This window comes from Thamnophis sirtalis, unplaced genomic scaffold, assembly GCF_051295495.1.
Source record: "Thamnophis sirtalis isolate CommonGarterSnake01/CBP01778 unplaced genomic scaffold, rThaSir2_p1.2 scaffold_4, whole genome shotgun sequence".
NCBI lineage: Eukaryota > Metazoa > Chordata > Lepidosauria > Squamata > Natricidae > Thamnophis > Thamnophis sirtalis.
The window spans coordinates 9959625-9974652 of record NW_028261384.1 but is presented as its reverse complement, the minus strand read 5'-3'; the positions used below and the strand labels follow the sequence as shown (position 1 = coordinate 9974652).

The window sequence follows — 15028 nt, the reverse complement described above, 5'->3', positions numbered from 1 at the left end:
GAAAAAGAAAGAAAGAAAGAAAGAAAGAAAGAAAGAAAGAAAGAAAGAAAGAAAGAAAGAAAATGTTTATTGTAGCATCACAAGGCAAACATCACAAAACCTTTTGGATTTGCAGCCCATCTTCAGAGGTATCTGGAGAAGGTTTCAAAATGACATCCACAATTGTGCAATCAAAGCACTATCTTTTTATGCACATAATGCATGTTTAAAAAGACAGAGCTTTGACCTCATAGTTATAACCATTATTTCGACTTTTTTAACAGCCTTGCTGATGTCAGACACAAATATATAAATTATAGGGTTGGTCGTATTGACATGTATCTCAATGCACGTTTCATCATTGACCCCTTCCTTGCCCTTCAGCCCTGTAGCTGCTTCTGCTGACAATTGATCTGTTGTCATATCTTTGTCTTTTATTGCCTCTGCCTGATATATGAACCACTCAGTTTTCAAACAAAGGGTTTTGGTTAAGATTTTTAACCTGACAGTTGCGTCTGGGTTTACACAAATAAGAAGGGTTACTTAATGGATCACTGCACCAGGCAAACCCAGACATGTGATTAGATGCTGTTGCAAAGGGTCAGGCAAACACCGAAAATAAAGCCTAATTGGGAAATCATGCTTAATTAAACCTAGGAGTCAGCTTCACATATAAATACAGCTCGTTGCTGGCTCCTAAAATACATGGTTGCTTCTGACTCTGAAAGCAGAAATGTGACACGAGATAAATTATCAGCTCTTGGCACAATTGCAGTGATCTTTTTCAAATTTTGCAAAGCATGGTGGTATATTACATTATGGTGATGGTGGTATAGATTGGCAGTATTTTAGAACAGCGATCACCAGCCAGTGGTCCCTGGACCACTGGTGGTCTGCAAGAAAGTTCTGGTGGTCCCCAGAAAAATTATTTGCATTTTTATATTGCACTAAATACTATTAACTTTTTGAAAAATTCATATTAGTGGTCTGCAGGATTTAAAATTATGAATTTAGTTGTCCCTGAGGTCCGAAAGGTTGATGACCCCTGTTTTAGAATAGATTAGAATAGAATAGAATTATTTATTGGCCAAGTGTGATTGGACACACAAGGAATTTGTCTTTGGGGCAATATGCTCTCAGTGTACATAAAAAGGCAAAGATACATTCATCAAGAATCATAAGGTGCAGCACTTAATGATAGGCATAGGGCACAAATAAGCAATCAGGAAACAATCCATATCAATATAAATTGTAAGGATGCAAGCAACAGTTACAGTTCTACAGCCATAGGTGGGAGGAGATGGGTGATAGGAAGGATTAGAGAGGACTAATATGGACCACTGAAATTTAGAGTTTGCAGGGAAGGGATGGAAAAGTCAGGATGTCAGCTGTGACTGCATGTTCAAGGCCCCGCCCCTTTTCTACAGGTGTTGTAGGCCTATACTAGAAAGTTTACTGGTAACCACTACAGCTGGCCCAACAGAGATATTGCATGAGCACAACTGGATACATCCTCAATACTTCCTGTTGGAAGAAATGTCCTGAAATGGGTTCAGTTCGAGGTGGGGGGAAAAACAACACTGGAAACATGGAAGCTGCTTGGAAAGACGGTTTTAATGGTGGACAGGACCATGGGATTTTAGGTCCTGGGGGAAAAGGTGATCACATGCTTCCAGATTTTGAGTGAAGAAGAATGAGAGAAAGAAGGGCTGGATGTTCCTGGCTTTATACTCTCTGTTTGGCCCCACCTCTCTGTTTCCTGTTCCTGTGTAAGAAATGTATTCTGATTGGTTCATGCAAGGGCAACTCTCTAGGCTGTGTTTTGAGTCCCAAGTTTGATTGAGTTTCCAGATGCCGTGTGGTGAGTTTATGTGGAAGGCTGATCCTAACTTTATTATGTAAAGTAGACTAGCTCAGGCTTTAATGGCTCATTGAGAAAAGGGGAGGCAGAAAACTGCAGGGAGCTACTCTGTCTTAAAAAAAACATGTTTCTCCCTTTTCACAACCAGAGAAATATAATATTCTGCCTTCTTAATATTTCCCAGGATATTTCAGTTTTCTAGCAGTGGGGTGGGTTTTAACTTCCTGCAATCCACACTCTGGATTTCAGAGGAGCCGAAACTTTTGAGTGGTGAGAGAAGCTCACATTCAGCACATTGTAATACAAGTAGTCCTCAACTTGCAAACACAATTTAGACCAGAAGATCCATCGCAGTGGTACTTCAGTACTCATCATTGTTCTGGGAGACATGATGAGTACCTAAAACGATGAGTACCAAACAAAATTTTTCCATAAGGATTACTGTAGTGAGTCACAGGGCAGCTGATATTGACACGTTCTAGCTTATGCATTGAGCACCAAACAAATGATGAGTAGCGAACAGGGGTGGGTTTCAACTGGTTCGCGGCGGTCCCTGCGAACCGGTTGGTCGGCAAACCCGGAAGTAACTAACTTCCGGGAACGGCGCACCTGCCCGCCCGCGCTCCTTACCCGGTTTTGACGAGTTCTGCGCTTCCATGCATGCGCAGGACGCATACAGCACCTGCGCGATCCTCCAGGAGCAGCTGGAGCATCGCACAGACGCTAGTACGCATGTGTGCACCGCGCGTGTGCACGAGGACGCCGCCGGCCCCGTCCCAACCGAACCGGTTGGAACGGGGCGAGAAACCCACCCCTGGTAGCGAACAACATTTTTCATGTCAAAATGTGTTGAGTATCAAATTTGATGAGCTTCAAAGCAGTTGAGTACCAAGGTACAACTGTAAGGCAGGTGTTAAATGAGTTGAGCCTACTTTTATGACCTTTTTAGCTCTGTTAAGTGAATCATATAGTAGCTAAGTGAATCTGGCTTGCCCCATTGGCTTTGCTTATTGGGAGCTGACTAGGAAATTAGCGAATGGTGATCAAGTGATTCCCAGGACACCACTATTGTCACAATTACATTTGCCAAGTGCCTGAATTTGATCATGTGGCTGTAGGAACACTGCAACTGTTGTAAGTGCGAGGAGTGGTTATAAGACACTTTTTTCAGCATAGTTGTAACTTTGAATGGTGGCTAAACTAATAGTTGTAAGTGGAGTCACATGTGAATTGACTAAAATGTAAGTGACCACGACAGAGTATTTCCAGGAATGAACAAAATTGGTACATGCTGGTTGGGGAAATCTAGCTGTAGGAGTTAAAAGTTTGCACATCTTAAAGTTGTTAGGTTTGAAACACATTGATCAAAAGATCCATTGGCCACATTTGTAGCGCCAAAATCCTATGACAATCCTATCGTTACTGAGAAACCTGTGGTTCAATGGAGTTGATGATGTCTTCAAAGGCAGATTTAAAAAAAGGATATGTAAGAAGGAGTGCATCCGCCTTGGGGAAGTAAGATTGGTTTACAAGACCTTCAACTCCTACCCTCAAAATGACACTATAAAGCACTGCACATCAGAACAACTAGCCACAAGGACAGTTTTCCCCCCAATGCCATCACTAACTAATTCTCACAACACTGTCAAACTATTTACTATTTACAGTATTACTATTATTCTTCTCATCCTTATTACCAATCTCCTCCTACTTATAATTATAACCTTGTTGCTTGCATCTCTACGATTTATATTGTTTTATTTGTTTCCTAATATGATTAGATTGCTTATTTAATAACCTATGACTATCACTAAGTGTTGTGTCTTATGATTCTAGATGAATGTATTTTTTTTCTTTTATGTACACTGAGAGCATATGCACCAAAGACAAATTCCATGTGTGTCCATTTACATTTGGCAATAAAGAATTCTATAAAGAATTATAAAATGTGGAATTATGTTGTGAGTGACTAATTTGCAGGTAATTTAGTATGCAGTACAGCACCTATCATTTAGTGCAATATTCTTCTGCTTTACCTCTCGATCTCGTCTGCCAAACGCAGACAGCCATGAGGGGGGCAGCAGAGATACACAACCCTTAGTAATAGCTCTTGGCTGCCGCCTAACAAAACTTGCAGCAAGAGAGATGAGGATGAAAAAATCTCCACCCAACATAAAGCTTCTATGAAGCGCACGGGGGCGCTCGAGGGCCGGAGTGCGCATTGCGCGTGCGCAGGGCAGAGTGTCGCGGTCCGAGAGGCGAAGCGGCGTTGGGAAGCCAAGCGCGCCTGCTCGGGTGGCAGGATGGCGCATGCGCGCTGGAGGCGTTGAGCTCGTCTGGTCAGCGACCGCTTCGTTAAGGGCGTTTTTCGCTCGGTCTGAGCGATGACCAGCGGGGTATCGAAATCGGAGTCGGGTGCCCAGGTGAGGCAGGTTCGGCTGAGGCAGGGAAGGAGACTCCAGACTGTTTCCTGATGGAGGAGTGTCCATCAGATGAGCTGGTATACTGCTGCAGTTTATGGAGGCTCCATTGTGATTCTACTGTAAAAGATTCAACTCCTTTCGCCCTTCCTTTCTTCCTTATCTCAAGCGTTCCCTTTAGTTCTTGTTGCATGGACCTGTTGCCTGAAACAATTAATTTGCTTTAAATCAGCTTTCCAGCCAGAAAGTTACTTTTAGTTTCAATCTGGGTAATTGGGGATTATGGGAAATGAAGTCATTGGAGTGTTTCTCAACCCCAGCAACTTCAAGCTGGGTGCTGGCTGGGGAATTCTGGGAGTTGGAAGTCCACACAACTTGCTAAGGTTGAGAAATTATGCTTTTAAAAGTACAGGATGCAAAGTGCACGGAAACTACACAAACACAACTACTTTGGAGTTGCAAAAAATGTGTGGACAAATAATAAAGGCAGCTGTGGAAAAGAAAACAGGGCAGTTTTGGGACAAAGTTCGTGTCCTCTTCTCAAACAATCCAAAGAACAGAAGAAAGGGGGACATAAGCTGTGGATAAAACCTTGCTAATTTCATCCAGGTTGGGATCTAAAGCCTTTTTACCATGTGTGATAGCAATATGTCAATTGATTTCACTCTGCAACAGATTGATGGCAGCCCTTCAGATAGCAGGCCGGCTCTAGAGCTTCAAGAAATCAGACTGTGGAAGTCTGTCATTTGGCTGTGTCCCTCGGTTGTTGTTGTTTTTTTAATTTCATTTTTCTGCTTTGCAGCTCACAAAGTTTTTATTAAGTTTTGGTTTATTTTTCCCCCCCACAACTGTTGGAAAACAGCTGAAAAACTTATTTTATCTGCCATGAATATGACATTCCAATTTCAGCTCTTAGGTTGGCCCTTGAGGTTCTAATAGTTCTTAAAATGGTCGACAAGATCTCTGTTAGGTTGCTTATTATCTTAATTTAATCCAACACTCAAGAGCCCCTTTTGAAATATAAAGTGACCTTAATGGAAAGCAAGAAATGATGTTGCTTAAAAACTCCTTGCAGCAAAAGTGAGATTAAAGGGTCCTAAATAGGTAGGAAGGTAGAATTTTTATCCCGCAATTTATTCAGCCGGTAGGGTTTTTAAAAATCTGTTTGGAGTGTGATCAAAAGTACAACCTTTTATGAAGATTAATATTTAATATCATTGCTTGAAAGTGTGGTGACAGTGGTTGGCTTTGGCATGGCTTCTTTCTTTTTATTTCTTTCTGTTAAGCTGGCTCTCCAGTGCACACAGCATGACGCTAAGCCACTGCACTTACTTTCCCTTAAAAATCAGAGAGTAAACACGAATGCGAAACACAGGTGCATTAGTGTTTAAATTATTATAATAATTTGCTTCGGCAGTTAAGGACCTGCTGTTTTTTCCCTGTCAAAAGTATCCAAACCCTTGTAGGGCAATTATCTAACCCATAATAAATAGTGAGTGGAGTTCTACAATTTAGTCAGCAATAAACAGTAAGAATGACTTGCCTAGTAGTTAGAAGAGCAGAAACTGAGCAATCTTAAAAAAAATCTTTTTACTAAGGCGAATTATTTATCAGTCATTTGGTTGCAGCTGCTTGTTAACTTTGGAAGTGGGAAGATTAACAAAAGCTGTCTTGGTTAGTGCTTTATAGAATACCACAAGGAAACCACAGAGCCCTGTTCTAGATTGGGGAGTTTTTAAAAAGATCTTGGAAAAAAGACAATGATGAACCCATGTCTACATTACCAAAAATATTTTATGGATATGCAGTAAGCAAAAGCTACGCTCAGTTCAAGGGCATTTTTTTTTTTTTTTTGGCTAGTCTTTCAGAGCCTCTGAATCTTACTTGTAACTAACCACCTGAATCTTTTAACTGGAGATATATGTAATAGAGGTAGTCCTTGACTTACAACATTTCATTTAGTGGCCGTTCAACGGCACTGAAAAAAAAGTGAATATTGGCTATTTTTCACAGTTACAACCTTTGCAGCATCCCCATGGTCATGTGATCAAAATTTATGGCATGGCTACTGGTTCATTTTATGGCCATTGCCATGTCCCAAGGTCATGGGGTGACTTTTGTCACCCTTCCAACAAGCAAAGTCAATGGGGAAGCCAGGTTCATTTAACAACCCCGTGGCACGACAAAACAACACTCGACTAAAGCGCGCCCGATTAAACCGCATCGCTGACATCATCAACAGGCCGACAACAGTGAGCGCGGAGAAAGAAGGGCGCTTTAAATAGCGTTTTGAAAGCAAGCTGATTCAAGTTAAGGTAAGGGTTAGGGTTAGGTTAAGGGTTAGGATTAGGGTTAGGGTTAGGGTTAGGTTTAGGTTTAGGGGTTAATTTTAGGTTTAGCGTTTACAGCATGCTTCTGTCTCCACGCTGTTGTCGCCCTGTGATGACGTCAGCTACGGAGTTTCGTCGAGCGCCCTTTAGTCGAACGCGGTTTTGTGGTGGAACCAACAACCCGGGTTATTAACTTACCAGCTGCAATGGTTCACTTAACAACCAAGGCAAGAAGGATTGCAAAATGGGCCAACACCCACTTAACAAATGTCTCATTTAACAACAGAAATTTTGGGCTCCATTGTGGTCGTAAGTCGAGGACTACCTGTAATGTAAATGGGCAGAGAATGCATTATGAATGAAGACAAAATATACATGTGCCAAGATAACGTTTGCAGAATCCAATCTGAGTGGGTCACCGGGGCCAGAGTTTTTAGTCTTCTGAGTTTGTGGACTTGTGCTGTAGCCCATCCATCCTCAGGGAGCGAATGGCATTTCTTGTTAAATGCCATTCTCTCCAGAATGTGCATTCTTTCACTGATTAATTCCCTCTCTACAGCCTGTCCAATGTTTTTGGAGACCAAAGTTGAGAAAACTGACATGTTTTTCAAACTATAAGATGCACCAGAGTACAAGACGCACCAAGATTTTGAAGAGGCAATTTAAAAAAAAATTTTTTTTGCCCTCTCTGGCCCAAAAATTGAGTGTTTTTGCCCTCTCTGGCCCCCAGGAGCAGAGGCCTCCCAAACCCTCTGACCTGTTTTTTGCAAAAGAACTAGGCGTGCAGAGGGTTTGGGAGGCCTGTAGAACACTCCTGGGGGCTGGAGAGGGCAAAAATACTCAATTTTTGTGAAAAACACGCCTGTTTTTGCCCTTCCCAGCCCCCAGGAGTGCTCTACAGGTCTCCCAAACCCTCTAAACGCCTCAAGTTTTGCAAAAAAATGGGGCTGTTTTTCCCTCCCTAGCATTTTGGAGGCCTCCCAAATCTTCTGCGCATCCATTTTTATGAAAAATGGGATGTGCAGGGTGGGGTTTTAGGAGGCCAAAAATGCTGCATTCAGTGTGTAAGATGCACCCAGTTTTTCACCCTCTTTTTAAGGGGAGAAAGATGCGTCTTACACTCCGAAAAATATGGTATTTGTTAGCTGAATTTTGTCTACCATAAGGTTCGATATTTTCGTTTTGTCAAAATTCTTTCTGTGGAAATTGAAAGCGGAAAGCTGCAATAAAAAATAATTGCACCGTTGCTCTAAAGTACAAAAGGTTTTCATTACTGATCCTCCCATAGAGAAGCGAGCAGCAAGAGCTGGAACTTAATTATTTGATATTTGCTTTTTAAAAAGTCATTACTAAAAGGAATTAAACTTCGGCCAAAAAGAAACCCAGCAGACAAGATGATGGGTCAAAAATATTACACAGATGTGTGACAACGTTTCACATGATGCCGTTGGGAACATGTCCATTTCTGTCTTTTTGAATCTCGGGAGTTTTGAAATATTAAAACAAGGCATCCCATTAAATTGAGAGACGTATCCACCTAACACAAAAATCCATATTGCATTAGGCTCTCTTGAGTGTGTTTTCCAGGAATTTCTTGTTAAATGCCATGAACCTTGCAGTCCAAACTAAATGGGCCATTCTGTCTCCAATGCCATGGTGTTAGAAAAATGGAACACTTAAAAATCATTTGACCTTCGGCTGCATGAGCGACTGTATGCCAAATGCCTAAATATTTCCTTCATTTGAAAATGTTGGGTATCTTGCAAATTTTGCAGCTTCCAGAAAGAGTTGGAGGACTGGTTATCGTATACAGCAAGCTATTATTTGAGCTTGGGGGTTGCAATAATTTGGGTCTAATGGTTAATGTAAAATAATACAATTTTATCTTAAAATATTGATTTGGGTGGGGGAGGACAAGTTTTCAAGTATTTTGAGTTCTCCAGGACTTTATCCTCAGAACGAGAGTTACAAATAAAAACCAAGTATGTCCAAGGGAAAAAAAGAAAACAGGCCATGAATTCTGCTATTCAAATTCAGACTAGTCTGCATTTTTCACCTTAATATGTATTTGAAGACCCTGAAAGACCACAAGATTAGTAGCAGTTTGAAAATCCTAAAATGTTTTTCTTTTAGATTGAGATTTGTTTTATTTATATGCCGCCCTATTCCGGGAGGGACTCATGGCGGCGAACAACTCAAAGGGGGAAAGGGAACACAGAGTACAATACAACTAGTTAAAATAGCCAAGAATCACACAGCCACACAGGTCGAGAGGGGAAGGGAACTCATCAACCCCAGGCCTGCTGGCACAGCCAGGTTTTGACGGCTTTTCGGATGGCCTGGAGAGAGGTGAGGGTCCGAATCTCTGCGGGGAGTTCATTCCAAAGGGCCGGAGCTGCCACAGAGAAGGCCCTCCCCCGGGTGGTAGCCAGGTGGCATTGGCTGGTAGACGGAACCCGGAGGAGGCCGACCCTGTGTGATCTAACGGGTCTTTGGGAGGTAATTGGCAGCAGGTGGTCTCTCAAGTACCCAGATCGAATACCATGAAGGGCTTTATAAGTGACGACTAGCACCTTGAAGCGTATCCGGAGACCAATAGGCAGCCAGTGCAGCTCGCGGAGGATAGGTGTAACGTGGGTGTACCGAAGTGCACCCACAATCGCTCGCGCGGCTGCACGATTAAGCTCTTTTGGCTCTGATGAAAGTGAACACTGAAATTCAGATAAAATTGGAAGGACATTTCAGTGGTACCTTGGTGCTCAACTGCTTTGAAACTCATCAAATTTAATATTCAATGCATTTTGATATGAAAATTTTGTCCCAGGACTCATTATTTGTTTCGTACTCAATGCACAAGCTAGAACCTTCCAGGGTCGGCTGCCTTGTGACTCATTACATTACTTTTTTATGGGAAAAATTTATTTGGTATTCATCATTTTTTGATACTCATCGCACCTCACGGAACCAATTAATGAGGACTAGCGAAGTACCACCGTATTTTAAATCCCTGCATTTCTAGGAAAAGACAACTCACTTGGGAAATGCCCCTGCCCAGCGAACAATTTGTAGTTTACAAGTGCAGCTTACAAGTGTAGTTTACAAGTGAAGTTGATGGTTCCACTATTTTAGAAGATTTGTTTATTCTGCAGATTGTGCTCTTTTCTGGTCCAAGGGAAACTGGCAGCCCTGCGTGCCTCTATCGTTTGTGGAATTAGTTGCCTTGATCGTGAGATATTTATGATATCTAATGACTTGTCTTTTTTCCCCCCGAAGTTGATTGCACGTCTTGAGGGTCGAAGTTCTCTCAAAACTCTTGAACCGTTCCTGTTTGCTGAAGAAGGATATCCCGTTTATGGTTTGAAAATATTTTTTTTTCCCCCTGGCAAATATGCTACTTTGAAATACAGGTAGTCCTCAACTTACGACCACAATTGAGCCCAAAATTTCTGTTGCTAAGTGAGGCAATTGTCAAGTGAGTTTTACGGCCTCTCTTGCTACAGTTGTTAAGTGAATCACTGGACTTGCTAAGTTGCTAAATGAAGTTGGCTTCCCCATTGAGTTTGCTTGTCAGCAAGTTGCAAAAGGGGATTGCGTGACCCCGGGACACTGCAAGGGCCATAAATATGAGTCAGTTGTCAAGTGTCTGAATTTTGATTACGTGATCAAGGGGATGCTAGAGTGGTTGTAAGTGTGGGAAACGGACATAAGTCACTTTTTTCTGTGCATTGTAACTTCAAACAGTCACTAAATGAACTGTTGAAAGTTGAGGACTGCCTGTGCTACAGATCTCTCCTCTTCCCAAAAACACAACCTCTAACTTTAAAAATTTACACATTTTGGAAATTTGAAGAAACTCACTATGGTTATAGGTTTGGTTTGGTTTGGTTTGGTTTGGTTTGGTTTATTAGATTTATATGCCGCCCTTCTCCCAAGGACTCAGGGCGGCGTACAACATTAAAAGGGTTCACCCACAAAACCACGCTCGACTAAACCGCACCCGACTAAACCACGTCACTGACGTCATCAACAGGGCGACAACAGCGCAGAGACAGAAGCACGCTGTAAACCCTAAACCTAAAATTAACCCCTAAACCTAACCCCTCTAAACGTAACCCTTAACCTAACCCTAAACCTAATCCTAACCCTTAACCTAACCCTAACCCTTAACCTAACCCTAAACCTAATCCTAACCCTTAACCTAACCTTAAAGCTAACCCTTACCTTAAGTTGAATCGGCTTGCTTTCAAAGCGCTATTTAAAGCACCCTTCTTTCTCCGGGCTGGCTGTTGTCGCCCTGTTGATGACGTCAGCGACGCGGTTTAATCGGGCGCGGTTTAGTCGAGCGCGGTTTTGACGGGTCACGCATTAAAAGAAACACATAATACAAAAGTTTAAAAAAATTAAATAGAATATCCCAAGAGTAACCATTAATCTGTTTTATTGTATTCTGTTATGTCAGCTGATAGTTTCCAGTAATTTTTAAAATGATCAATTTTATCTGTCCATTTTCAATAAGAACACTGGAGATTAGATAACGATCAGGGAAGCTCTTTGCTCTAGAAAATACAAATGTACTAGTTTGCTCCTCCAATAAGGGTTTTATCTCCTTGTTTATAGTGCCACTTACACCTAATTCCTATAAAACCAGGAAAGGCAAACCAATTATGCTGGATTGGAATTGTCTAATAATCAGGAGATTCCAAGTGTTTTTACTTGGGATTCAGTGGTGGGATACGACTGGTACGCCCCGGCATACCGGTGCCTGCTGGGAGCACCAGGTACCGTTCCAGTATGGTGCTCCGGAGGGCCCGCTAGCCCTCCTTACCTGTATTTGAGCCTATCGGGGCTTACGCATACGTACACGGAGCATATGGCTCCTGTGCGATGCTCCGCCGAGCAGCTGGAGCGTCGCGGGCAGTAAGTACGCATGTGTGCGTGCGTGTGGTGGACGCCCAGCCCCGTTGCACCGTACCGGTTGCAGCGGGATCTGGAACCCACCACTGTTGGGATTATATGTGAAGTGCGAGGATTCAAAGGGGAAAAAATAATAATAATTTGGAAAAGGACAGAGGTATTGTAGGTGACCACATTTCTCTTCTCCGCTTCCACAGGAGACGTCGTCGAATTCCACGGTGCGGAAGGGACAGGAAAAACAGAAATGCTCTATCATCTCATTGCTCGCTGCATTCTTCCAAAATCAAGAGGTGGTTTGGAAGTTAGCGTGCTTTTCATTGATACGGACTTCCATTTCGATATGCTGCGTTTAATCACTCTCCTGGAATACAGGTTGTCGTGTCGAGGCACCGAAGCCACCATGAAGCGCTACCTGGAGAGGTTCCTCCTTATTAATTGCCACAGCAGTTCCCAGCTGCTGATTAGCCTTTACTCTCTGGAAGGCATGTTTCTCTCCCACCCTTCCCTTTCCCTCTTGATCGTAGACAGCATGTCGGCATTTTATTGGATAGACCGAGCCAACGGAGGAGAAAACCTGAGTCTGCAGGAAGCGAACCTAAAAAGATGCGTGCAGGTTCTGCAAAAGCTTATAAGGGAGCATCACTTGGTACTGTTTGCCACTACTCAGTCGCTTATGCAGAAGTCACCAAACTTTGGGGAAAGCTCAGAAAAAACTGAGTGTGATGCAGGTTCAGATTACCGCCCTTTTCTTTGTAAACCGTGGCGACAGCTCGTCACCCACCGGATCTTCTTCTCCAGGCATCCCCATCCAGACGGCACCCAAGGATTTTTAATGACTTCGTGTCACCTTCAGAACAACTGCGTGGCGAAACGTCCGTTCTGCATTACGGAACAAGGGATCCAGTTTTAAAAGCCCAAGGTTCATTTTAAAGGCACCTATTGTTGTTTCTAAACAGTTTTTACGTTTCTGTACTAACATTATCTAAAATTTAATTTTAGAAAGCGCGCCGATCAGCTTTTGGGCTAATATTCAGGTGTATATGGGCGAATTGATGAGGCTTATTAAAAAAAAAAAGTTAAGTTCTGGAATCTAATAAAAGTGGTTGCTTCTTATTTTCAAGCACAGAAACAGAAGCTTCCCCTGAGCTGAACATTGAGATTGGCTTGATTTTTTCTCTCTCTCTTAAAAAAGATACGTTCTGAACTAACTGCAGTCGCCGGATGCACCTCAAGGGCAGCCCCATGTAGAATACTGCAATGTGCTCTACATGGGGCTGCCCTTGAGGTGCATCCGGCGACTGCAGTTAGTTCAGAATGCGGCCGCGCGAGTGATAGTGGGCGCACCGCGGTTCGCCCACATAACACCCATCCTCCGCGAGCTGCACTGGCTACCTGTTGATCTCCGGGTGCGCTTCAGGGTGTTGTTGACCACCTTTAAAGCCCTTCATGGTAGTGGATCTGAGTACTTGAGAGACCGCCTTCTGCCGATTACCTCCCTCCGACCGATAAGATCGCACAGACTGGGCCTCCTCCGAATCCCATCCGCCAGTCAATGCCGACTGGCGATTACACGGAGGAGAGCCTTTTCTGTTGCAGCTCCGACCCTGTGGAACGACCTCCCCGTCGAGATACGCACCCTCACCACCGTCCAGGCCTTCCGCACAGCCCTCAAGACCTGGCTATCCCAACAGGCCTGGGGATAAGCTCCTAATTTGCCCCACCCGAGTGTTGAGTGTTGAATGCAAGTTGTGTTTTTATTATTTTACTTTGTTCACATACTGTTTATTTTTTAATTGCACCCCCTTCCTAATGATTGTAAGCCGCCCTGAGTCCCCTCAGGGAAAAGGGCGGCCTATAAATCCTAATAAACAAACAAACAAACAAACAAACGTCTGTTGACTCCATGCATGGCATGCAACTGGATTTAATAGGAAGAATACTATTTTTCCCCCAATCCACTGAATAGTTTGCTTTTATCTGTTTTTTCCAGATTTCCTGGGAATTGTTCTCATTTATTTCAAGGCTCTTCATTCCACCCAGGGTTGTGAAGACTTGGGGTCAACCAGGGAAGTAGCTTTGGGAAACTCTCATTGGCCTTTTATTCAAATTGTAGCTTGAAATAGTTTGCCAGTAGCAGAACAAACAAGTTCTTGGAAGGAACTTTAGATAGATAGATAGATAGATAGATAGATAGATAGATAGATAGATAGATAGATAGATAGATAGATAGATAGATAGATAGATAGATAGATAGATAGATAGATAGATAGATAGATAGATAGATAGATGATAGATAGATAGATAGATAGATAGATAGATAGATAGATAGATAGATAGATAGATAGATAGACAGACAGACAGACAGACAGACGATGATAGATAGATAGACAGACAGACAGACAGACGATAATAGACAGACAGATGATAATAGATAGACAGACAGACAGACAATAATAGATAGAAAGAAAGATAGATGATAGATAATAGATAGATACATGATAGATAGATAGACAGACAGACAGATAGATTATCTATCCATCCATCCATCTATCCATCCATTAAACAGTGTGTTATCTGGGTACATATATTTTGTGCAATTATTCTTTACAAAAGCAATTTCAGATTACAGTCATATTTACTATTCTTAATACTAATATATACCATACCTAATATTATAACAATCCTCTTCTTAACTTATTTACTGTATATACTCGAGTATAAGCCTAGTTTTTCAGCCCACTTTTTGGGCTGAAAAAAGCCGCCTCGGCTTATACTCGAGTCAGTGAAAAATTTGCCCGAAATGGAGGAGAAAAAGGGGCGGGGCCATGCCGCTGGGTGACGCTCGTGAATGGCCCGGTGCCCCTGTGAGTTTCCCCTCCTTCTGTGTCAGTTTGCCGCGCAGCGCGTACCGCACCATCCCCCTCCTCACGTTCTAATGTAATGCAGGGCTGTCTTACGATTCCCCTTCCTCCCCCTCCTGCCGCTCTGCAACGATGTCCCACCTCCTCCTTGTTATGGCAAGCAGCCACATAGCGATGTCCCACCTCCTCTGGTACAGTGATCCAATGATAGGAATCACTGTGCCGTGTGTCATAGGAGGCGGGACATCGCTCCCGCGGCTGCACGGGACATCATCATCACAGCGGGACATCAGCATCATGAGGTGGGTGAAGTATTTCATTGAATACACCGCTAGTTTACTGTTTTTCTTTGAAATAAATATTCAAAAACATTATTGGTATCTATTTTTATTTTTGAAATTTACCGGTAGCTGCTGCATTTCCCACCCTAGGCTTATACTCGAGTCAATAACTTTTCCAGTTTTTTGTGGTAAAATTAGGTGCCTCGGCTTATATTCGGGTCGGCCTATACTCGAGTATATACGGTAACTTTGTTAAAACCTTTTCTCTATTTCATTCTTCTCCTTTTTTCCACTTTTCATATTTATTCTCTAATCATTGATTATATAGATAATAATTGATAATAACCTATGTATATATAGATTATTACATAGTATAATAATC

At 42.6% G+C, this 15028-nt stretch overlaps 1 protein-coding gene across 2 annotated transcripts; it reads left to right on the top strand.

The window, feature by feature from the left end:
* The first annotated feature begins 4125 nt into the window (after nucleotides 1-4125).
* XRCC2 (X-ray repair cross complementing 2) lies at nucleotides 4126-12696 on the top strand. 2 transcript variants are annotated; one of them, XM_087712473.1, is made up of 3 exons: nucleotides 4126-4340; nucleotides 9864-9945; nucleotides 11702-12696. In XM_087712473.1, exons 1-3 carry the CDS (start codon nucleotides 4314-4316, stop codon nucleotides 12412-12414), a joined length of 822 nt encoding a protein of 273 aa, XP_087568599.1. In that variant the 5' UTR covers nucleotides 4126-4313; the 3' UTR covers nucleotides 12415-12696. The 2 variants fall into 2 exon arrangements, with proteins under 2 accessions (XP_087568599.1, XP_013931483.2); XM_014076008.2 differs by having other exon boundaries at nucleotides 4139-4263.
* The last annotated feature ends 2332 nt before the right edge of the window (nucleotides 12697-15028 follow it).